General features: G+C 47.3%; 1 protein-coding gene across 1 annotated transcript in view; it reads right to left on the bottom strand.

The window, feature by feature from the left end:
• Nucleotides 1–26,325, bottom strand: part of trappc10 (trafficking protein particle complex subunit 10) — a 97,533-nt gene that overhangs the window by 50,837 nt on the left and 20,371 nt on the right. Inside the window, 6 exon segments of the mRNA XM_072262175.1 lie at nucleotides 3–113; nucleotides 5,072–5,186; nucleotides 6,772–6,918; nucleotides 14,762–15,009; nucleotides 16,577–16,688; nucleotides 22,665–22,860. Of these exon segments, the coding sequence (XP_072118276.1) occupies nucleotides 3–113; nucleotides 5,072–5,186; nucleotides 6,772–6,918; nucleotides 14,762–15,009; nucleotides 16,577–16,688; nucleotides 22,665–22,860 (929 nt within the window).

Consider the following 26,325-nt stretch of genomic DNA (forward strand, 5'->3'; position numbering starts at 1 on the left):
ACCAGCCTGAGACACCCAGTACAAGTCCAGGTTTACCAAGTAATGTTTCTCAAAGGCCTCCACAGATGACAGTGCCTCGTTGAGGGTCTTGTAGGGACTCTGGGGGCTGTTGGCTGAAAGAGGACAGAGGTTTGTGTTTAGGGTTGTTTAGAGCGGTGAAGGACAGTTGTCTTGTTGTGTGCTGACTGCTGAAATCACCCCTCAATGCCGCTTGCCCTGTAAATCACGGCTAACGTGATTGTCAATATCCAGCATAAGACATTAGACCAGAATTAGGCCATTCAGCCCATCGGGTCTGGTCTGCCATTCCAGCATGGCTGATTGAGTTTCCCTCTCAATGCCATTCTCCTGCCTTCTCCCCAGAACCTTTGGCACCCTGATTAGTCAAAAACCTATCAACCTCCGCTCTAAACATATCCGATGATCTGTCCTCCACAGGTGTCTGTGGCAATGAATTCCACAGATTCACCAACCCCGGCTAAAGAAATTCTTCCTCATCTCTGTTCTAAAGGGATATCTCTCTATTCCGAGGCTGTGCCCTCTGGTGCTAGACTCCGCCACTATTGGACACAAAGTTTCGAACCAAACCATCAACAATTCCTTCCCCACCTTGCCACAGATGCTGCTGTGTTTCGCCAGATTCCTGCATCTGTAGTCTCTTGTGCCTGATTCCAACATAGAACAGCATAGCACAATACAGCCACTTTGGCCCACAGTGGATTAACAACCTTTTAACCTACTCTGAGATCAATCTAACCCTTCCCTCTCACATGACCCTCCATGCTTATATCGTTCATGTGCATATTTAAGAGTTCCTTAAATGTCCCTGATGTATCTGCCTCAACCATCACCCCCTGGCAGTGTACCCAGCACTATCCATGTAAAAAACCTACCGTTGACATCTGGTGTGTACTTTTCTCCAACCATCAATTATGCCCCCTTTATTTAGCCATTTCCACCCTGGCTGTCTACTCAAACTGTGGCTCTTATCATCTTGAACACCTCTCATCCTCCTTCACTCCAAAGAGAAAAGCCCCAGCTTCCTCATCCTTCCCTCCTGAGCCATGCTCTCTAATCCTGGCAACAACCTGGTAAATCTCCTCTGCAGCCTCTCTAAAGCCTCCACACCCTTCCCATATTGAGGCGACCAGAACTGAACACAATACTCCACGTGTGGTCTAAACAGGGTTTTATCGAGCTGCAACATGACCTCATGGCTCATGAGGTCAGTCCCGATGAATGAAGCTGATCATGTCATACACCTTCTTAACACCCTATCAACCACGTGGTTGGACCCTGAGGTACCCCTTCCCCCCCACACTGCTCAGAATCCTGCCACTAACCCTGAATCCTGCCTTTAGGTTTGCCCTTCCAAACTGAATCACTTCACCCTTTTCTGGGTTGAACTCAATCTGCCACTTGACAGCCCAGCTCTGACTCCTGTCAATATCCTGTTGTAACCTACAACAATCTTCTACACTATCCACAAATGCACCAACCTTTGTCTCAGCTGAAAACTCCCTAGTCTGCTCTTCCACTTCCTTGGCCAAGTCATTTACAAAAATTACAAAAGACCAGGGGACCCTGTGGAACATCACCGATCACTGATCTCCAGAAAGAATACACTCCATGTACTAACACTCTCTGCCTTCTGTGGGCAAGCCAACTCTGAAACCACACAACCAAGTTTCCCTGGATCCTGGTTTTCTGAATGAGCCAACCATCAGCTCCATCAACCAAGCCACCCATGACACATTTCAGCTGACTATCAAGAATCTTTCTCTCTCTCTCTCTGCCTTAAAAGCATCACACTCCACTCACACTGCTCTGAAGGAGTTTCAAAGATCCCAAACCTTCGAGAAAATATTCACCGATTTACAAGGACAATAGGTTTATTCGAGCACCTCCGCTCCAGGCACAAAACGCAGTAGATGGTCAACCGTTTTAATTCCTCTCCCCCTTCCTGACATGTTCGTCCGTGGCCTTCTCTTCTACCATGACGAGGCCGCTCTCAGGTTGGACGAGCAACACCTTATATTCCATCTAGGCAGCCTCCAACCTGATGGCACGAACATCGATTTCTCCATTTCAGCTCATTTTTTCCCCTTTCCTTTTCCCCAATTGCCCACTCTGGCCTCTTATCTCTTCTCCCCACTGGCTTATCACCTCCCCGGTGCCCCTCCTCCCCTTTCTTCCATGGTACACTCTCCTCTCCTATCAGATTCCTTCTTCTACAATCCTTTACCTTTTCTACCTATCACCTCCCAGCTTCTTACTTCACCTCACTCCTATCACCTTCTAGCTTGTCCTCCTTCGCCTCACCCCGCCTTCCTATTCTGGCATCTTCCCTCTTCCTTTGCAGTCCTGAGGAGACGTCGACTGTTTATTCATTTCCATAGATGCTGCCTGACCTGCTGAGTCTCTCCAGCATTTTGTGTGTGTTGCTCTGGATGCCCGGCACCTTCAGGATCTCTTGTGAATGTTTTTTTCTAACAGGTGCTCCTCTGCCCTGGTTCTAGGCTCCCCACCACAAGAGGAGATGTCTCTCCCCACATCAACCTTGTCAAGATTCCCCGCATCTTGTCTTTCAGTCGGGGCACCTTTCACCTACTGAACACAACGCTGCAAACCTGAAGCAACACACTCAAAATGCTGCAGGAATTCAGGTCAGACAGCATCTACGGAGGGGAATAAACATCCATGTTTCAGGAGACCCTGCACCAGGACCTTCTGGCTTCGGAATAAGAAGGTAGGGGTGAGGGGAAGAAGTACAACTGGCAGGTGGTAGGTGAGACCAGGTGAGGGGGTAAGTAGGTGGGTAGGTGAGGGGGTGAAGTGAGAAGCTGGGAGGTGAAAGGTGGAAGAGGTATAGGGCAGAAGAAGAAAGAATTTGATCAAAGGTAGAAGATAGGAGAGGACTTCATCAGTACTCAGCGCGAAAGGCTGACTGTTCACTTCCCTCCATAGATATTGCCTGACCCACTGAGTTCCTCCAGCACTTTGTGTTTGCTTCTCACGAGCTAATCATCAGCAGGAAGAAGCCAAGCCTGTCCAACAGGCCTCGTATCCAGGACAGTATTAATGATATCCCAGATTTGGTCATTTAAATGCTTAAATACCCCAGCCACTGTGATGGTGGCTCTAATTCAAATTTCTTTGTGTCTTTGTCCAGACAATGGTTTGTCCAGCAGGAGACTGACATGTGAAAACTCACTATGTCTGATTGTGGGATGTACAAGGCAGGCAAGGTTGAAGAGGGCTGCACTGCCCTGTGGCTCCAAGGGGAGACGATCCAGCACGGAATATAGCTTGGCTATGTTCAGCCAGATACCCAAAGAGGCAAAACTTGAATAAAAGATCAAAAACATCCTGACACTGTACCATGACAAATCATAAACATGAGAGATTCTGCAGATACTGGAATTCCGAGCAACACACAAAATGCTGGAGGAACTCAGCAGGTCAGGCAGCATCTGTAGAAATTAATAAACAGTCAGGCTGAGACGCTACTCCAGGACTGGAATGGAGCGGGAAGACGCCAGAATATAAAGGTGGTGGGAGGGAGGGGAAGGAGGCTAGCTGGAAGGTGATAGGTGAAGCCAGGTGGGTGGGAAAGGTGAAGGATTGGAGACAGAGAATAATGAACGATAGAGAAAAGGAAAGGAGGGGGGAACCCAGGGAGAGGTGATAGGCAGGCGAGAAGAGGTAGCGTTCTGCAGCTGATGGAAACCTAGAGCAACACACACAAAATGCTGGCCACCCATCTTAATTCCACTTGCCATTCCCACTCTGACATGTCAGTCCACGACCTCCTCTACTGCCATGACAAAGCCATACTCAGATTGGAGGACAAAAACCTCACATTCCGACTGCGCAGCCTCCAACTAAATGGCATGAACATCGATATCCTGAACTTCTGGTAATTTCATCCTCCACTCCCTCATCTCTTTTCCCCTCACCTCTTCTCTTCTCCTCACCTATCCCTGAAATCAGGAAGGAGGTACAGGAGCCTCAGGACTCTCACCACCAGGTTGAGGAACAGTTACTACCCCTCAACCATCAACTTCCAAACCAGAGGGGGTAACTTCAGTCAACTTCACTCGCCCCATCACTGAGCTGTTCCCACAACCTATGGACTCACCATCTACTGCTCTCGATATTTATTGCTTATTTATTTATTATTATTATTTCTTTCTTTTTGGTACTTGCATAGTTTTTTTGTCTTTTGCAAGCTGGTCAAATTCCTATTATGGTTATTATTCTATTACGGATTTATTGAGTGTAGCCACAAGAAAATAAATCTCAGGGCTGGGTGTGGGTACGCGCACAAGCTTAAGATTAATTTTAATGTGGCCGGACTCAACAAAGACAATAAATTGACTTTGAACTCCTTCCCTTTCTCCCATGGTCCACTCTCCTCTCCTATCAGATTCTTCCTTCTTCAGCCCTCTACCTTTCCCTATCACCCCCCCCCAGATTCTTACTTCATCCCCCCTCCCCACACACCCACCTTCCCTCTCACCTTGTCTCACCCATCACCCGTCAGCCTGTACTCCTTCCCCATCTTTTTATTCCAGCTTCTGTCCGTAACGTTGACTGTTTATTCTTCTCCACTGACCTGCTGAGTTCCTCCAGCAATATGTGTGTTGCTCGGATTTCCAGTACCTGCAGAATCTCTCGTGTTTGTGATCTGTCATGGTATCAGGATGTTTTTGATCTTTTGGTCAAGTTCTGCCTCTTTGTGCTGCTCAGGTACCAGAGCACCATTTTCCTCTGGATAGCACAGGCCATTTTGGCTGCACACATTTACTGGAAAAGCCCACGTTCCCAGGCCGAAACCCCAAGTGGTCTTGGTGACTTCTGTTCTGGTTCAGAGTTAAACCCGTGACATACAATCCAACAGAACGTACACACAAAGAGGCAATACCAGAGGATCCCAGAGAGGTGGGGGTGGGTGCAGGGGAGATGGGGATGAGGCCAGAGGGAGAGTAGAGAGAGGGAAATAGATTGAGGGAGGGGAGAATTGAGAGTCCCGGGATGGCGGAGCTGGGAAGATCACGGTCCCAATTACCTGTTTCAGCTCTCTCTGCTCCCAGTCCTGCCAACACATCCACCGTCCTGTTCAGATCTTCAGACTTCGGTCCTTCCTCGGTGATGAGCCCACACAGGTAACCCAGCGACTTCAGCTGAGGTGAGAGAGAGACAGAGTTAAAGTAGGGAGGGTATCAGTAAAGTGCACATTCCACACAGACAGAGCTACATCTCCACAAAAACAAATTACGGCACCCAACAACAGACTTCAGGCAAACTTCTCTGTTGCTCCTCCATTTATTTTTACTCTTTTTAATAGAGCTATATTGGGTCAGACAACCTCTAGAGGTCACGGTTTAGGGGTGAAAGGTGAAATGTTTAAGTGGAGCACGAAGAGGAACTTCTTCACTCAGAGGGTGGTGAGAGTGTGGAAAGAGTTGCCAGTGCGAGAGGTGGATGTGGGTTCGATTTCAATGTTTGAGAGAAGTTTGGATATGTACAGGAGTGGGAGGGCTATGCTGCAGGTGCAGGTTGAATAGAAAAGGCAGTTTAGATGGTTTGGCGCAGACTAGACAGACCAAAGGGCCTGTTTCTGTTTTTGTTCAGTACGTTTCTATGCCTGTACGACTCCATGCAGGATGGTAACCAACAATCACACCCACATGAATCATAAACCACTAACTCGTATGTCCCTGGAAGGTGGAAGGAAACTGGAGCACGGGGAGAGTGCACAAACTCTGTACAGACAACGATGGGAAATGAACCCAGGTCGCTGGTGCTGGAATACTGTTACACTAATCACCACGGCACCTTTCTAGGACCTTTGCTACCTTTAATCTGCTGAGACCTTCAGAATCTAACACCATTTCCAATTCGCTCTGTCTCTGCAGCCACTAGTTGGAGCCTGAGAGACGAGAGAGTCTGCAGGTGCTGGAAACCCAGAGCAGGTCAGGCAGCAGCCATTCATCCGTGAAGATTGCTCCTCTTCCACATATTACCTCACTTCATCACCTTCCCCCTCACCTGGTGTCACCATCACCGTCTAAACTTGTCCTCCTCCACTCCTCCCACCTTCTTGTTCCAGCTTACTTTCCAGACCCAGTGAAGGGCCTCACTGCAAATCATCATCTGTCTACTCTGCTCCATAGATGTTGCCTGACCTGCTGAGCTCCTCCAGCATTTTCTGTCTGTGTTCTTAGCACCTGAGAATGTGAAACCAAGGGACTTATCGGCCTTTGGTCGCCTGTACTTTTTCCCCAATACCTTCTTTACCAATACTGATAACTTCTATTTTCTAATCAGAGGTGAGAAAAGTTAGATTAGAGCGGGGGAAATGGGTGAATAGGACCAATTATCCGCAATAACAGACACGAACTCCAGTCTGCCTCTTTCACTTTACACAGAGGCTGGTGGCTGCAATGGATAAGAGACTACTATGAGGGCATAGTTGTAAGGTGACTGGATGAGAGTATGGGGTGATGGAGATGTCAGAGGTCAGTTCTTTACGCAAAGAGTGGTGAGAGTGTGGAATATACTGCCAATGTTGGTGGTGGAGGCGGGTACATTCGGGGCAATTAGATACTTTTACATAGATACACAGATGTAAGAAAAATTGAGGGAAGGATTAGATTGACCTTGGAGCGGGCTATAAGGTCGGCACAACACCGTGGGCCAAGGGGCCCACACTGGGCTGTACTGTTCTATGTTCAATCTACACCAGCTCCAGGGATGCTTGAGTACCTTTTCTGTGGCATATGACCAAAGTCCAACGGTGTGGCTGCAGTTGTTCTCCAGCTGGGTCCGGTCACAGCAACCTTCGATTCTCTGCAGGACCTCCAGGCAGCTCAGGAACACCCAACAATCCAGCGCCCCAACGGGGACAGAAACCTGCAGGGAGGAGAAAACATGTAGCAAGTTATCCATCAGAATGCAGGAAATAACTGCACAGGACAGTGTGGAGCAGGAGTTCCCTCCCCTGGGAGTGTGTGATGGGATAGTGTAGAGGGAGCTTCACTCTGTATCTAACTGCCCCTGCCCCGGGAGTGTGCGATAGGACAGTGTAGAGGGAGCTTCACTCTGTATCTAACTGTCCCTGCCCCGGGAGTGTGTGATGGGACAGTGTAGAGGGAGCTTCACTCTGTATCTAACTGTCCCTGCCCTGGGAGTGTGTGATGGGACAGTGTAGAGGGAGCTTCACTCTGTATCTAACTGTTCCTGCCCTGGGAGTGTGCGATGGGACAGTGTAGAGGGAGCTTCACTCTGTATCTAACTGTCCCTGCCCTGGGAGTGTGTGATGGGACAGTGTAGAGGGAGCTTCACTCTGTATCTAACTGTCCCTGCCCCAGGAGTGTGTGATGGGACATTGTAGAGGGAGCTTCACTCTGTATCTAACTGTTCCTGCCCTGGGAGTGTGCGATGGGACAGTGTAGAGGGAGCTTCACTCTGTGTCTAACTGTCCCTGCCCTGGGAGTGTGCGATGGGACAGTGTAGAGGGAGCTTCACTCTGTATCTAACTGTCCCTGCCCTGGGAGTGTGCGATGGGACAGTGTAGAGGGAGCTTCACTCTGTATCTAACTGTCCCTGCCCCGGGAGTGTGCGATGGGACAGTGTAGAGGGAGTTTCACTCTGTATCTAACTGTCTCTGCCCTGGGAGTGTGTGATGGGACTGCCCCCAGTGAATATAGCATCAAGTTAGACACTTTTATTCAAACTTACTGACAATTGAAACTATTCTTCTATATTTATTCAGTATTTTGCAATTTTGTAAAATCTATAGCACAAACTACGAACTTCCAGGTAAATATGAACAGGGATGTTTAGCTGGGGCTGTACAACGGACATCATCGGGAACCCCCACCACGCAGGACATGCTCTCTTCTCGTTGCTGCCATCAGGAAGGAGGTACCAGAGCCTCAGGGCCCAACCAACAGGTTCAGGAACAGGCATTGCCCCTCTCCTCAACCATCGGGCTCCTGAACTGGTGTGGATAGTTTCACTCACCTCAACACTCAACTGTTCCCAACAGACAATGGACTCGCTTCAAGGACTCTTCATCTCCTGTTCTCCATATTTATTGCTTGCTTATCTATCTACCTACTCTTTCTTTTCGTACTTGCAGTTTGTTGTCTTTTGCACAATGGTGTTTGTCCGTCCTTTTGGTGCAGTCATACTGAAAATATTATGGATTTACTGAGCATGCCCAGAAGACAATGAATCTCAGATTTCGACCTGGTGACATATAAATTCTTTGAACTTTGAACAGCAAATAGCAGAGAATGAAGATGATGGACTGATGACATCTTCAGGTTTACCAGCTACAAACAAGACATGGGGAGAAGGGTCACGCACAGCACATACTCAGCTGAGAGCATGAGGTGGTGGCAGACACCGGTCAAAAATGACTACGTTATCCAAATCAGAATCAGGTTTATTATCTCCAGTCTATTATATGAAATCTGTTTTGTGGTAGCAGTACATTATGTGTCGTGTTGTATCGTGTGGGCGATCATGCTCGTTCCATGATTGCTCTTGGAAATATTTCTACACAAGTGGTTTGCCATTGCCTCCTTCTACAATATATATTAATGACTTGGATGAGGGAATTAAATGCAGCATCTCCAAGTTTGCGGATGACACAAAGCTGGGTGGCAGTGTTAGCTGTGAGGAGGATGCTAAGAGGATGCAGGGTGACTTGGATAGGTTGGGTGAGTGGGCAAATTCATGGCAGATGCAATTTAATGTGGATAAATGTGAAGTTATCCATTTTGGTGGCGAAAACAGATTATTATCTGAATGGTGGCCGATTAGGAAAAGGGGAGGTGCAACGAGACCTGGGTGTCATTATACACCAGTCATTGAAAGTGGGCATGCAGGTACAGCAGGCAGTGAAAAAGGCGAATGGTATGCTGGCATTATAGCGAGAGGATTCGAGTACAGGAGCAGGGAGGTACTACTGCAGTTGTACAAGGCCTTGGGGAGACCACACCTGGAGTATTGTGTGCAGTTTTGGTCCCCTAATCTGAGGAAAGACATCCTTGCCATAGAGGGAGTACAAAGAAGGTTCACCAGATTGATTCCTGGGATGGCAGGACTTTCATATGAAGAAAGACTGGATGAACTGGGCTTATACTTGTTGGAATTTAGAAGATTGAGGGGAGGTCTGATTGAAACGTATAAAATCCTAAAGGGATTGGACAGGCTAGATGTAGGAAGATTGTTCCCGATGTTGGGGAAGTCCAGAACAAGGGACCACAGTTTGAGGATAAAGGGGAAGCCTTTTAGGACCGAGATTAGGAAAAACTTCTTCACACAGAGAGTGGTGAATCTGTGGAATTCTCTGCCACAGGAAACAGTTGAGGCCAGTTCATTGGCTATATTTAAGAGGGAGTTAGATATGGCCCTTGTGGCTACGGGGATCAGGGGGTATGGAGGGAAGGCTGGGGCGGTGTTCTGAGTTGGATGATCAGCCATGATCATAATAAATGGCGGTGCAGGCTTGAAGGGCCGAATGGCCTACTCCTGCACCTATTTTCTATGTTTCTTTGTTTCTATGTTCTGAGCAGTGCCTTTACAAGACGGGTGACCCCAGCCATTGTCAATACTCTTCAGAGGTTGTCGCCTGGTGTCAGTGGTCGCATAACCAGGGCTTGTGACGTGCACCAGCTGCTCCCTTGGCTTCACCTGACCCTGATCGGGGGCTAAGCAGGTGCTTCTCTTGCCCAAGGGTGGCCTGCAGGCTAGTCGAGGGAAGGAGTGCCTTACACCCCATTTGGTAGAGATGTATCTTCCCCTGCCCACCCAAACATTACAATACATAGTAATAGAAATTCTAAATTACAATAAAAAGTACATGCAAAAATAAATTCAATAAGTAGTGCAAAAAGAGAGGGAAATAAAAGTAGTGAAGAAGTGTTCATGGGTTCATTGTCCATTCAGAAATCTGATGGTGGAGGGGAAGAAGCTGATCCTGAAAGCAAGGGAATGAAATTTTCCTGGAGAAGAACATTTGGCCCCTCCTGACCCCAACGTGATGAATGTAACCTCTACCCCTCTGCCATCAGATTTCTGAACAGCCCATAAACCCATGAATGCTACCTCATTATTTCTTATTTTTTGCCCCGAGAAAAGCAAGCCAGAAGCCCCTTGCATGACCTCCATTGATCAGAAGGTGTGGTGAGACGATGTGGTGGTGGGGGTTGGAGACTAGTACGAGTAACGTATGTGTGGTGCTGCTAATAGAGTCACATTACATAGAAACAGTACCTTTCATCCAACCAGTCCATGACGACCAAAAGCAGCATCCATCATTAAGGTCCCCATGGGCATGAGCTTCCCCAGCATCAAGGATATCTTCAAAAGACAGTCACCACCTTGTTTCATGGTAGGGATGGTGTGTTTTTGATCATGTGCGGTGTTTGGCTTATGCCAAACATAATGTTTAGACTGATGGCCAAAAAGCTCAATATGTGCAGTCTCTCCCATCTCAGCCACAAACTCCTCCAGAGTTGTCATAGGTCTCTAGGTGGCCTCCCTCACTAGTTCCTTTCTTACAGTCACTCAGTTTTTGAAGATAGCTTGTTCTAGGCAGGTTTACAGCTGTGTCATATTCTTTCCATTTCTTGATAATTGACTCTAAGGGATAATCAGTGACTTGGAAATTTTCTTGTATCCATCTCCTGACTTGTGCTTTTCAATAACCTTTTCGTGGAGTTGCTTGGAGTGTTCTTTTGTCTTCATGGTGTAGTTTTTTGCCAGGATACTGACTCACCAGCAGCTGGACCTTCCAGATACAGGTGTATTTTTACTACAATGATTGAAACACCTTGACTGCACACGGGTCTCCTTTTAACTAATTATGTGACTTCTAAAAACAATTGGCTGCACCAGTGGTGACTGGGTGTGCTATATTAAACGGGATGAATGCTTATACAATCAATTATTTTCTGGTTTATATTTGTAATTAATTTAGATGACTTTGTGAAGACCTGTTTTCACTTTGACACAAAAGAGTATTTTTCTGTTGATCAGTGTCAAAAAAGCCAAATTAAATCCAATGCAATTCAATGTTATAAAATAACAAAACCTCAAAACTTCTGGGGGGGGGGGGTGAATATTTTTTATAAGCACTGTATGTATATGGCCCTGACTCCTTGGTCCATTTCAAATCTTCAGTCGCCACAACTGCGCTACGCCGCCCCAGTAGAGTGTGATGGCTCGGACCCCTCTCCTCCAGCAGCTGAAAAGTAAATGATCCCTCCGCCTGAGGCTCGAGTCCATTGAGTGCTGCTAAAAAACCTGCAGTCAGCCACAGCAGAGCTTGTCTTCTGCCGAGCAAAGCCCTGAGAGGGCAGCTGCAAATCCATCTGGGCACCATGCCACACCACCCCCAGCTTCGTCCCCTCACTCTGGGTGGCTGCACGCAGGCGACACTGTGGCTGCAGGGCTAGTTGTCGCTACGACTGAGGACTAGGCCCCCGTCCATCTGCCCCTGCAATATACTGTTACTCTAATTGATAGAGATTTTTTAATGCATTGCACTGGACTGCTGCCAGTAAACAACACATTCTGATTCTGAGGTGAAAACACAGCCCAGTACCAGCTAATTATGGTAAGAAATTCTGCCTCAAATTTCTCTGAGGATGAGTGGGAGGAGAAACAGGAACATAAGCAAATGGACAGAGTTGGGAAGGACCACACGCACACACACACATATATATATATATATATATAGACACACGCACCATATAAATCCACTGCACACTTAATTTTAGGACAACTTCTTCCCGTCTGCTTTCGGATTCCCAAATGGACAATGAACCAACATATGAACACCACCCCTGTATGACCTAGGTGACTTTGACCGTGGAATGATTGTTGGTGCCAGATGGGGTGGTTTCAGAAATGCTGATCTCCTGGGATTTTCACACACAAGTCTCTAAAGTTTGCATTGAAAGGTGCAAAAAAACAAGAAAAAAACATTCGGTGAGTGAGTGAAAATGCCTTGTTAACGAGAGAGGTCAGAGAGAATGGTCAGACTGGTTCAAGCTGACAGGAAGGTGACAGTAAATCAAATAACCACACGTTACAACAGTGGTGTGCAGAAGGGCATCTTTGAATGTACAGCACATTGAACCTTGAAGTGGATGGGCCACAGCAGCAGAAGACCACAAACATACTCTCAGTAACCACTTTATTAGGTGAAGGAGATATCTGATAAAGTTGCCAGAGTATATCACCCTCGCTGGGTCAGAATTCTGGAACTCCCTCATGAGGGACAAGAGGACAGTTCACCATCACCTTCCCAAGGGCAATTAGAAACAGGCGATAAATACTGGCTCAGCCTGAGAAGCCCATAGAAACATAGAAAACCTACAGCACAATACAGGCCCTTCGGCCCACAAAGCTGTGCCGAGCATGTCCCTACCTTAGAAATTACTAGGCTTAACCATAGCCCTCTATTTTTCTAAGCTCCATGTACCTATCCAAAAGTCTCTTAAAAGACCCTATTGTATCCGCCTCCACCACCGTTGCCGGCAGCCCATTCCACGCACTCACCGCTCTCTGATTAAAAAACTTACCCCTGACATCTCCTCTGTACCTACTCCCCAGCACCTTAAACCTGTGTCCTCTTGCGGCAACCATTTCAGCCCTGGGAAAAAGCCTCTGATTATCCACACGATCAATGCCTCTCATTATCTTCTACACCTCTATCAGGTCACCTCTCATCCTCCGTCGCTCCAAGGAGAAAAGGCAGAGTTCACTCAACCTATTCTCATAAGGCATGCTCCCCAATCCAGGAAACATCCTTGTAAACCTTGAATAATTAAATTTGTAAACTAGTTAAAAATTTTGTCTTACCATTCATACAGGACAAATGATTACACAGTTCATTGAGGTTGGAGAAGGTAAAACAATAACAGAATGCAGAATGAAGTGTTACGAGTACAGTGAAAGAACAGTACAGGCAGACAAGAATTTGCAAGTTCATAATAAGGTAGATTGTGAGGTCAAAAGTGCATCTAATTGTATTAGGGAATTGTTCAATAGTCATATAACAGTGGGATAGAGGCTGCCCTAAAGCCTGGTGGTACATCTTTTTTGGCTTTTGTATCTTCTGCCTGATAGGGGGAGGGGGAATGGGGACGTCCAGGGCGGATGGAGTCTTTCATTATGATGACTGCTTTACTGAGGCAGTAAGGAGTGCTACAGTTGTAGAGAAACTTCGGTGCAGGTAGACAGTAAGATGCAAGATCCTAATGAGATAGATTGTGAGGTCAGAGCGTCCATCTTGTTGTAGTAAGGAACCATCGAAAAGTCTTATAACCGCAGGGTAGAAGATGCCCTGGAATCTGGTGGTTACCTTTTTTCCTCGGGCTTCTGTGACTCTTGCCTGATGGAGAGGGGAGGAGAGAATATCCAGACTAGGGGTGGGGTGGGGGGGGTGGTGAGGTCTCTATGCTGGCTGTGTTACTGAGGCACTACACATGGTTACAGTACAGAGGACGTGCAGTGCTGGTACACAATAATGAAGTAGATGGGGAGTCCATCTCAGGGACTATTGAATTGTCTGATAACAGCTCTCCTTCAGTCTACAGGTACTGTACATGTTTTTAAAGTTTAAAGTTATTTCATCCAAATGCTTATGTCACCACATGCTGTCCTGGTATTTATTTTCTTGCAGGCATTCACAGTCGATACAAGGAATTACAACGGAATGCAAAGCCACACACAAAGACAGACAAACAACCAATGTGCAAAAGACATGAACCTGGGTAAATACAAAAAATAAGAATAACCAAATAATAAATAACACTGAGAATCGAGTTGTAGAGTCGTGGGAAGTGAGTCCGCAGGTTGTGGAATCAGTTCAGAGTTGAGGTGAGTGAAGTTATCCACACTGGTTCAGGAGCCTGATGCTTGAGGGCGATAACTGTCCCTGACCCTGATGCTTGAGGGGTGATAACTGTCCCTGACCCTAATGGTTGAGGGGTGATAACTGTTCCAGACCCTGGTGGTTGAGGGGTGATAACTGTTCCAGACTCTGGTGGTTGAAGGGTGATAACTGTCCCTGACCCTGATGCTTGAGGGAGATAACTGTCCCTGACCCTGATGGTTGAGGGGCGATAACTGTTCCTGACCCTGATGGTTGAGGGCGATAACTGTCCCTGACCCTGATGGTTGAGGGGTGATAACTGTCCCTGACCCTGATGTTTGAGGGCGATAACTGTCCCTGACCCTGATGCTTGAGGGCGATAACTGTCCCTGACCCTGATGCTTGAGGGGTGATAACTGTCCCTGACCCTGGTGGTTGAGGGGTGATAACTGTCCCTGACCCTGATGCTTGAGGGAGATAACTGTCCCTGACCCTGATGCTTGAGGGGTGATAACTGTCCCTGACCCTGATGGTTGAGGGGTGATAACTGTCCTTGACCCTGATGGTTGAGGGGTGATAACTGTTCCAGACCCTGATGGTTGAGGGGTGATAACTGTCCCAGACCCTGATGGTTGAGGGGTAATAACTGTTCCTGACCCTGGTGGTTGAGGGGTGATAACTGTTCCAGACCCTGATGGTTGAGGGGTGATAACTGTCCCTGACCCTGATGGTGGGGAGACCTGAGGCTCCTGTACCACCTTCCTGATGGCAACAGCAAGAAGATAGCATGACCTGAGTGGGGGGGGGGGGGGGGGGGGTTTAAAAAACAAGTCAAATTAGAAACTCGACAGTCTTTACCTCGAGTAGCTTCAGCTCCTGGACGCAGTTGTGGAGCAGTTGGAGGGCGCGATGTGCCACCTCCCACGGCCTCTGCAGCAGTACCAGCAGCGTGCACTGCCGCGAGAAGAGGTAGCTGCGCAGGTCGAGCAGGGTGGCCTGGTTCCTCTGGATTAACTCCCGCTTCTCCATGTCAATGGGCTTGCGGAGGACCAGCCCGTTCCAGCTCCTTACGGGCTGGCAGAAGGAGGCCAGCCAGTTGGCGCCATCTGCAAAACAGGCACACGTCAGGCGGGCAGGGTTAGGGTTCTAACGCTGAGACTCTGGCAGGATGGGATCAGACCCCCGGGGGAGAGTGGGCATCCACTGCAGAGAGGAGAGGCAAAATTCAGCTGCAGAGATATACACACTCACATGCAGATCCAACAGGAACACACAGACAAACCACACAAATATTCCTCTCAGCATTTGATCAGCATTCACTTGTTCATTATGTGCCATGTCATATGACGTGGGTGATCATGGTCTTCCCGTGACTATGAGTGTCCTGGCAAATGTTTCTACAGAAGTGGTTTGCCATTGTTGCCTTCTGGGCAGTGTCTTTACAAGATGGTGACCACAGCCATTATCAGTACTCTTCAGAGGTTGTCTGTCTGGTGTCAGTGATTGCATAACCAGGACTTGTGATGTGCACTGGCTGCTCATACGACCATCCACCACCTACTCCCATGGTTTCACTGAGCGGGGGTCTCAACTGGGGCTACACCTTGCCCGAGGGTGACCTGCAGCCTAGCAGAGGGAAGGAGAGCCTTACACCTCCTTTGGTGGAGACGCATCTCCACCCCACAACCATTCCCATTCTGACATGTCGGTCCATGGCCTCCTTTACTGCCGAGACGAGGCCACTTTCGGGATGGAAGAGCAGCAGCCCATATCCTGCCCGGGGAGCCTCCAACCTGACAGTATAACATCAATTTCTGTAACTGCTCTTCCCAACCCTTCTCCCTTTTCCCATTCCCCATTCTGGTCACCCTCTCACCATAGAAAAGTACCACACAGAAACAGGCCCTTCAGCCCATCTAGTTCATGCTGAAGCATTTAAACTACCTCTCCGAACGACCTGCACTGGGACCCTAGCCTTCCATATCCCTACTATCCATGTACCATCCAAATTTCTCTTACAAGTTGAAATTGAGCTTGCATCCACCACTTGCACTGGCAGCTCATCCCACACTCTCACGACCCTCTGAGTGATGAAGTTTCCCCTCGTGTTCCCCTTAGACTTTTTACCTTTCACCCTTAACCTAGCCCTCTATTAGAAAAATAGAGGGCTATGTGCTAGGGAAATTCTCAGCAGTCTCTCGAGTAGATTATGTGGTCAGCACAACATTGTGGGCTGAAGGGCCTGTACTGTGCTGTAAATTTCTATGTTAACTCAAGAGCAGTGGTTGACCTTCTCCTCACCTGCCCATCACCTCCTTCCCTTTCTCCCATGGTCCAACTCTCCTCTCCAATCAGATTTCTTCTTCTTCAGCCCTTTACCTCTTGCACCTATCACCTCCATGCTTTGCACTTTATCCCCACCTCCCACAACCACCCACCTTAATGCTCACCTGGTCTTACCTGCCAGTTTGCACTCCTTCCCACCCCCCAAACCTTCTTATTCAGGCCTCTCCCTTCCTTTCCTGTCCTGATGAAGGGTCTTGGCCCAAGACATCAAATGTTTATTCCCCACTGACCTGCTGAGTTCCTCCGGCATTTTGTGTATGTTACTCTGGGTTTTTGGGATCTGTCGAACCTTGCGCGTTAATGACTTGCAGCTAGAGCAACACTTACCCCCGGCACCGTAGTTGACGACATACTGAGTGAAGAGAGCATCGAGCTCATCATACTGGACAAGCGCATCCTCATACTGCTGCAACATCTCAAAAACGAAAGCCAGCTCCTCCTTCAAACACAAAGGAGAGTTCAAGTCCAGCTTCAATTGTCATTCCACTATACCGCCAAACAAATCAGTGTTAAGCCGGGGCCAAGGTGAAAAACACAGTCGCAGCACAAGGCACATACAGGACATATGATAGCAGTAAACACACAGTATGGTCATGCAGAAAAAAATGATGTAGCCGAAGTCAGTGAATTTCCTGTCATGTCCTGTCAACTGATGGCGCATGGGAAGTCGACGTTTCGGGCCGGAACCCTTCATCAGGACCTCGGTCTCCATCTCTGGAGACAGACTGTCCACTGACATCTTCTACAAGCCCACTGACTCTCATAACTACCTCGACTATACCTCTTCCCACCCCACCACATGCAAAAATGCCAATCCCTATTCCCAGTTCCTCCGTCTCCGCCGCATCTGCCCCAAGGATGAGGTTTTCCGTTCCAGGACACCTCAAATGTCCTCTTTCTTTAAGGATCGTGGTTTCCCTTCTGCTGTCATCAATGATGCCCTCACCCGCATCTCCTCCATTTCCTGCACCGGCTCTCACCCCATCCTCCCGCCACCACAACAGGGACAGAGCTCCCCTTGTCCTCACCACCTTCAACAGGACCCCACCACTAAGCACATCTTTCCCTCTCCACCCCTCTCCGCTTTCCACAGGGATCGTTCCCTCCACAACTCCCTGATCCACACGTCCCTCCCCATGGATCTCCCACCCGGCACTTATCCCTGTAAGCGTAAGTGCTACACCTGTCCCTACACCTCCTCTCTTGTCGCCATTCAGGGCCCCAAACAGTACTTCCAGGTGAGGCAACACCTCACTTGTGAGTCTGTTGGGGTCATCTATTGCATCTGGTGCTCCCGGTGCGGCCTCCTCTACATCGGTGAAACCCGACGCAGATTGGGGGACCGCTTCGTCGAGCACCTCCACTCCATCCGCCACAACAAACAGGATCTTCCAGTAGCCACCCACTTCAACTCTGCTTCCCATTCCCATTCGGGAATGCCATGATGAGGCTAAACTCAGGTTGGAGGAGCAACACCTCATATACCGTCTAGATAGTCTCCAGCCCCTTGGTATGAGCATAGAATTCTCCAACTTCTGGCAATTCCCTCCCCCTCCCTTCCCCTATCCCTATGTCACTCTGCCCCCTCCCCCAGCTGCCTATCACCTCCCTCATGGTTCCACCTCCTTCTACTACCCATTGTGTTTTCCCCTATTCCTTCTTCACCTTTCCTGCCATCACCTCCCTGCTTCCCCACCCCCACCCCTTTATCTTTCCTCTTACTGGTTTTTCACCTGGAACCTACCAGCCTTCTCCTTCCCACCCTCCCCTCACCTTCTTTATAGGGCCTCTGCCCCTTCCCTCTACAGTCCTGACGAAGGGTTCTGGCCCGAAACGTTGATTCATCGTTTCCACGGATGCTGCCCGACCTGCTGAGACCCTCCAGCGTGTTGTGAGTGTTGCAGACGAACACAATCCAAGCTTGTCTTCCTCCGAGTGAACACTGGAGGACAGCATGGACGGGAGCTGCAGATGAACACAATATAACTTGTCTTCCTCCAAGTGAACACTGGAGGGCAGCACTGATGGGAGAGGCCAGCTTCCAATCCAGCATGGACACCGTACATAACATCTGCATGAAACTAACGCTTGTACTCTTCCCCCTCCCCCAACATTCTTACTCTATAAGACCGTAAGATAAGCAGCACTGTGCTAAAGTCTAAGGCACATGTAAAACAGTTCTGTAAAGCAAAGATGCTTGCAAAAATAATGAAATGAAAAGTTTCTAAACACCTTAAAATACTATAAAGAACTGTGAACAGTAAAAAAAAACATCAAATCAATATTTAGTGTGACCACCAAATATTGAAACTGCATCAATTCTCTTAGGTATTTTTATAAGAAAATCAGCTGGTAGGTTGTTCCAAGCATCTTGGAGAACTTGCCACATTTCTTCAGCAGACTCCGGCTGCCTCGCTCCAGGTAATCCCAGACAGCCTCGATGATGTTGAGATCAGGGCTCTGTGGGGGCATACCGTCTGAAACCACAGGGTGCCGGAGACTTTTGCACAGTATTATAGGAGCAGAATTAGGCCATTTGGCCCATTGAGTCTGCTCCACCACTTCATCATGACTGATCCATTTTCCCTCTCAACACCATTTTCCTGCCTTCTACCTGTAACCTTTAATGCCCTGATTAATCAAGAACCTATTAACCTCCACCTTAACTATACCAAATGACTTGGCTTCCACAGGTACCTATGGCAAAGAATTCCACAGATTCCTCATCCCCTGACTAAAGAAATTCCTCCTCATCTCTATTCTGAATGGATCTTCTTCTATTCTGAGGTTGTGCCCCCTGGACCTAGACTCCCCCAGTATAGGAGATATCCTCTCCGTATCCACTGGGCCTTTCAATATTTGATAAGTTACAATAAGACCCCTCCCTCATTCTTCTAAACTGCAGTGAGTACAGACCCAGAGCCATCAAACCCTCCTCATAAGTGGGATCAATCTTGTAAACGTCGACTGTACCTCTTCCTAGAGATGCTGCCTGGCCTGCTGCGTTCACCAGCAACTTTGATGTGTGTTGCTTGAATTTCCAGCATCTGCAGAATTCCTCGTGTTTTCAATCTTGTAAACCTCCTCTGAACCCTCTCCAATGTCAACATACACTTTCTTAGATAAGGGTACAAAACTGCTCTCAGTTCTCCAAGTGAGGCCTCAGCATTATATCATTGCTTTTATATTCTAGCCCTCACTCCCAAGTCCCTTTGCAACTCAGATTTCTGCATTTTCTCCCTATTTTGAAAATAGTCTACGTCTTTATTCCTTCTACTAGAGTGCGTGATCATACACTTCCCTGCACTGTATTCCATCTGCTACTTCTTTGCCCATTCTCCCAATCTGTCCAAGTCCTTCTGCAGACTCCCTGCTTCCTCACACTACCTGCCTCTCCACCTGTCTTTGTATCATCCGCAAACCTAGCCAAAAAAGCTATCAATTCCTTTATCCAAACCACTGATATACAACATGAAAAGCTGTACCAACACCAACCCCTGCAGAACACCTCAAAAATGGATTTTTTGCAATCGTATTTACTAAGGAGATGGACACAGAGTCTATAGAAGTGAGGCAAAGCAGCATTATAGAGAAGGTGTTTGCTGTCCTTAGGCTGGATAAATCCCCAGGGCCTGACAAGGTGTTCCCTCGGACCCTGTGGGAGGCTAGTGCAGAAACTGCTGGGGCCCTAGCAGAGATATTTAAATCATCCTTAGCGGCAGGTAAGCTACCAAAGGATTGGAGGATAACTAATATGCTGTTGTTTAAGAAAGGCTCTAAAAAATAAACCAGAAAATTATAGGCAGGTGAGCCTGATATCAGTTGTGGGAAAGTTATTGAAAGGTATTCTCAGGTGTCGGGTATATGAGTATTTGGATGGACAGGGACTGATTAGGGATAGTCAACAGGGCTTTGTTCATGGTAGGTCTTGTCTAACCAATCTTAAGAGTTTTTTGAGGAAGTTACCCGGAAAGTGAATTAAGACAAGGCTGTGGATGTTATCTACATGGACTTTAGTAAGGCATTTGACAAGGTCTCACATGGGAAGTTAGTCAAAGTGGTTCAGTCGTTCAGCTTTCAAGATGAGGTAGTGAACTGGATCAGACATTGGCTTTGCAGGAGCAGCCAGTGGTAGTAGGGGATTGCCTCTCTGACTGGAGGCCTGTGACTAGTGGTGTGCCACAGGGATCAGTGCTGGGTCCATTGTTATTTGTCACCTAATCAATGATCTGGATGGTAATATGGTAAACTGGATCAGAAAATTTGCAGATGACACCAAGGTTCGGGGTGTAGTGGACAGTAAGGAAGGCTATCATGGCTTGCTGAGGGATCTACATTAGCTGGAGAAATAGGCTGAAAAATGGCAGATGGAATTTGATACAGACAAGTGTGAGGTGTTGTTGCACTTTGCTTGCTGAGGGATCTACATTAGCTGGAGAAATGGGCTGAAAAATGGCAGATGGAATTTGATACAGACAAGTGTGAGGTGTTGTTGCACTTTGGTAGGTAGGGCACTGAGGCGGGCTGTAGAACAGTAATACAGATCCATAATTCCTCGTAAGTGGTGTCACAAGTAGGCAGGGTTGTAAAGACAGCTCTTGGCACATTGGCCTTCATAAATCAACGTACTGAGTACAGGAGATGAGATGTTATGTTGAAATTGTACAAGATGTTGGTGAGGCCTAATTTGGAGTATTGTGGGCAGTTTTGGTCACCTACCTACAGGGAAGATGTAAATAAGGTTGAAACCATACTGGGAAAGTGCACAGGATGTTGCCGAGACTGGAGGACCTGAGTTATAAGAAAAGATTGAATGGGTTAGGACTTTATTATCTGGAACTTGGAAGATTTGATAGAGGTATATAAAATTATGAGGGGTATCAAATCACAAACACCAGAAAGTCTGCAGATGCTGGAAAGCCAAAGCAACACACACAAAATGCTGGAGAAACTCAGCAGGTCAGACAGCATCTATGGAAATGAATAAACCATCAGCGTTTAGGACTGAGACACTTCTTCAGGACTTCTGAGGGGTATAGAATAGGGCAAATGCAAGTAGACTTTTTCCACTGAGGTTGAGTGGGACCACAACTAGAGGTCATGGTTTAAGGGTGAAAGGTGAAAAGTTTAAGGGGAACATGAGGGGAAACCTCTTCATTCAGAGAGTTGCGAGAGTGTGGAACGAGCTGCCAGCACAAGTAGTGCATGCAAGCTCAATTTCAATATTTGAGAGAGGCTTGGTTAGGTACCTGGACAGCAGGGATATGGAGAGCTATGGTCCTGATGCAGGAGATTGGGAGTAGGCAATTTAAATGGTTCAGCATGGACTAGGTGGGTTGAACAGCCTGCTTCTGTGCTGTACTTTTCTCAGACTCTATCACCACTAGTCACAGGTAGCCAACCAGAAAAGGCTCCCTTTATTCCCACTCTTTGCCCCCTGCCAGTCAGTCAATCTTCTGTCCATGCTAGTATCTTTCCTGTAAGACTCTTACCTTATTAAGCAAGCTCACGTGTGGCACCTTGTCAAGGGCCTTCTGAAAATCCAAGTAAACATCCACTGAATCTCCTTTGTCTATCCTGACTGTTATTTCCTCAAAGAATTCCAACAGATCTGTTAGGGAAGATTTTCCCTTGAGGAAACCATGCTGACTATAGCCTATTTTATCACATGCCTCCAAGTGCCCCAAAATCTCATCCTTAAAAAAAGACTACAACATCTTCCGGACCACTAAAGTCAGGCTAACTTCTTGCAGTTTTCTTTCTTCTGCCTTCCTACCTTCCTAAAGAGTGGAGTGCCATTTGCAATTTTCTAGTCCTCTGGAACCATTCCAGAATCTAGTGATTCTTGAAAGATTGTCTCTACAAGTCTCTTCAGCCACCTCTTTCAGAACCCTGGGTCATAGTCCATCTGGTCCAGATTTCTATCACCTTCCTGTCAGCTTGAACCAGCTGGCCATTCTTCTCTGACCTCTCTCATTAACAAGGCATTTCCGCCCACAGAACTGCCGCTCACTGGATGTTTTTTTCCCGTTTCTCTAGAGACTTGTGTGTGAAAATCCCAGGAGATTAGTGGTTTGTGAGATGCTCAAACCACCCCATCTGACACCAACAATCATTCCATGTTAAAGTCACTTACATCACATTCCTTCCCCATTCTGATGTTTGCTCTGAACAACAGCTGAACCTCTTGACCATGTCTACATGCTTTTATGCATTGAGTTGCTGTCTTGGCTGATTAGATATTTGCATTATCAAGCAGGTGTACCTAATAAAGCGGCCACTGTGTATATTTTTTATAAATTAGTAGTATTTATTATGTATTGCACTGTACTACTGCCACAAAACAACACATTTCAGGAGCTACGTCAGTGATATTAAACCTGATTCTGAACTATCACACATACAGCAGCCTTACCTGAACCATGAAATATTCGGAGAAACTCCAGCCAGCCTCCGTCCTCTTCTCCCTCATGGTCCTCATGTCATCCTCGAACTTGCCCAGGTTCTTGGTAAATGACATCAGCAGGAGGGTCCTGAGCTTGGTGAAGAACGCGTTCCAGGATTCCTGAGTCCGAGCAGAATCTTTCAGGGGATCCGACAGCACCACACACCTGCAACAGGAGAAGACGGCTTACGTCACCTCTTCCCCTGGTCCAGAACCACAGCCACAGCCTCTCCAGTCAGGAAAGGTCAGATCACACAGCTCTTCCCCTGGTCCAGAACCACAGCCACAGCCTCTCCAGTCAAGATTAACTCCAACCCCAACCCCTCCCCAGGACCCGAGTCAGATGAAAAAACCATAGCCCACAAAGACAACAGACAGGAGAAGTTAATCCATTTAGAAACGGACTGGGAGCAGGAAGAGTCAGTTCTCTCCATCAGAATTCTCTCATCAGTTATTACCCTTCAACCATTGGGTTCTTGATCTAGTGAGAAAAACTTCACTCACCCCATCACTGAACTGTTCACACTAACTATGGACTAACATTCAAGGACTCTTCATCTCATTTTCTTGATATTTATTGCTTATTTATTTATTATTATTTATTTACTTTTGTATCTGCAGTTTGTTGCCCTTTGCATAGTGGTTATTTGTCTGTCCATCTTGTTATGTGAAGTCTTTCATTGACTCTATAGTGTTTCTTTGCATTTACCACAAGAAAATGAATTTCAAAATTGTACAGTACATGGTGATATATGGTACATGTGCTGATAATAAATTTACTTTGAACTTTGATCAACAACAAAGCTCACATACCACATCCCCATTCCCTTTGATTTCCTGAATATCTAATAAGCTCCAGAACTCACACAAGGATCACACAGATAGAGAATACTGAAGATTTTAACCAAAATTCATCCTGACTTTAGCCCAAAATGGCAGACACATTGATCCAAGGTTAGTGAAAAACCCACTGTAGACCAGAAGATACATAGAGGTACAGAATCAGGCCACTCAGCCCATCGAGTCTGCTCCGCCTTTCCATCATCTGATTTATTTTCCCTCTCAACCTCATTCTCCTACCTTCTCCCCGTAACCTTTGATGTCCTGACTAATCATTAACCCATCAACTTCCACTTTAAATACACCCAAACACTTGGTCTCCACAGCTGTCTGTGGCAATGACTTATACAGCTTCTCATCTCTGCTTTAAATAGATGTACCTCTAGTCTCTGAGTGATCATTCTTTTAAATGTGTCAGTGTTTGTCCCATCAGACTTGAACAAATAAAAACAGGAAAAGAAACACGTAAGTAAGGTATCCAGTACGTGTTTCTTTTCCTGTTTTTATTTGTTCATTTGTCTGTTGGGGCGTAGTAGTGTAGTGAGGATGGCTCAAGGGGCAGTGTTTTGTACTCTGTGTGCGATGTGGGGAGTCTGGGTGACCTCCGTCTCCTCCCACATTATCACATTTGCACCAGGTTTACCGAGCTGCAGCTCCTGAGAGGACCCTGGTCAGACCCCACTTGGAGTATTGTGCTCAGTTCTGGTCGCCTCAATACAGGAAGGATGTGGAAGCCATAGAAAGGGTGCAGAGGAGATTTACAACGATGTTGCCTGGATTGGGGAGCATGTCTTATGAGAACAGGTTGAGTGAACTCGGTCTTTTCTCCTTGGAGCGACGGAGGATGAGAGGTGACCTGATAGAGGTGTATAAGATGAGAGGCATTGATCGTGTGGATAGTCAGAGGCTTTTCCCCAGGGCTGAAATGGCTAGCACGAGAGGGCACAGGTTTAAGGTACTGAGGAGACGTCAGGGGTAAGTTTTTTTAAGCAGAGATTGGTGAGTGCGTGGAATGGGCTGCCGGAAATGGTGGTGGAGGAGGATATGATAGGGTCCTTTAACAGAGTCCTGGATAGGTACATGGAGCTAAGAAAAATACTGACCCCCCCCCCACCCGAACAGTAGAAAGGAGTTGTCTACAAGTTACAAGAAGATAGAAAATGCACGCCAAAAGGGCAATGTTACAATAGCCATAGGGTACTTCTATATGCCAGTAGACTGGGAATTCCAAGGGGGAATTTCTAGAATACTTACAAGATGGCCTTTTGGAGCAGCTTGTGGTTGAGCCCATTAGGGGATCAGCTATTTTGCATTGGGTGTTGTGCAATGAACCAGCCTCTGGTCCTAGAGTCCCCACCACAGGAAACATCCTCTCCACACCCTCTCTATCCTGGCCTTTTATATTTGATTGGTTTCACTGAGGTCCCCTCTCATTCTTCTAAACTCTAGTGAGTACAGACTCCCCTAACCATAGCCTCTCCTCTTGTTCCTCTCCACACCTCCCTCCCTTTATTCCATGTTCCATCTTCCTTTCCTATCAGATTCCCATCACCTGTTGTCTCTTTCAGCTATCACCTCCCAGAAATTCACACTCTCCCCCTCCCTCACCTGCCAATCAACACTTCCCATACCCGGATCCACCTATCACCTCCCAGCCATTCCCTCTTTCATCCCTCCCTCACTTGCTGATCAAAACTCTCCACTCCTCGATCCACCTATCACCTGCTAGCTCTTGCTCCACTTCTCTGTACTGACGGTCTCCTCTCCATCTTTTCAGTTCTGAGGAAGTGCCTGGGTCTGAAACATCATCTATCTCCCCCCGCCCCCAGACACCGCCCAATCTGCTGAATTCCTCCGGCACATTGTGTTGCTGAAAATCCCAGCATCTGCAGTTCTTGTGCCTACTCTGAAACCAAGAATAAAGTCCCCTCGTTCTGGACTATCTAGCCTGCAGAAACTGCCTCTCAGATCCTTGCGACAATGAGCTAACCTCTCATCCCTCTTAAATCAGTGCCACAATGGTGTAGCGGTCACTCTGACGGCATTACAGCTCGGGACACCCGAGTTCAGAGTTCAATTCTGGCACTGTCTGTAAGGAGCTTGTATGTTCTCCCCATCACCACGTGGGTTTCCTCCCACAGTCCGAAGATGTACCAGTTAGTAGGCTAATTGGTCATTGCAAATTGTCCTGTGATTAGGTTATAGATACATCAGGGTTGTCAGGGCCCAGAAGGGTCTGTTCTATGCTGTATCTCTAAATAAATAAAACTCCACTGAATGTTCAGACCCCATCCAGTCACTGTCTCCTCACAGAACAACCCCACCCCAATTCATCCATTATGTGCTGTGTCGTATGATGTGGGTGATCATTGTCTTTAAGTAAATAAAACTCCACTGAATGTTCAGACCCAACCCAGTCACTGTCTCCTCACAGGAGAACCCCACCCATATAACCATTACCCAATGCATCCGTTATGTGCCGTGTCGTATGATGTGGGTGATCATGGTCTTTAATCTGCCTATGCGGAAAACCCACTTCACACTGTTCTTATTGCTTCCTCAATCTATGACCATCATTGTTCTTGGCAATTTTTTCTGTAGAAGTGTTTTGCCATTGGCACCTTCTGAGCAGTGTCTTTACAAGACAGCTGACCCCAGTCATTATCAATACTCTTCAGAGATTGTCTGCCTGGTGTCAGTGGTCGCGTAACCAGGACCTGTGATATGCACCAGCTGCTCGTACGACCATCCACCACTGGTTCCCACGGCTTCTCATGACCCTGATCCGCGG

The sequence above is a fragment of the Mobula birostris genome, chromosome 6 (genome assembly GCF_030028105.1).
Source record: "Mobula birostris isolate sMobBir1 chromosome 6, sMobBir1.hap1, whole genome shotgun sequence".
NCBI lineage: Eukaryota > Metazoa > Chordata > Chondrichthyes > Myliobatiformes > Myliobatidae > Mobula > Mobula birostris.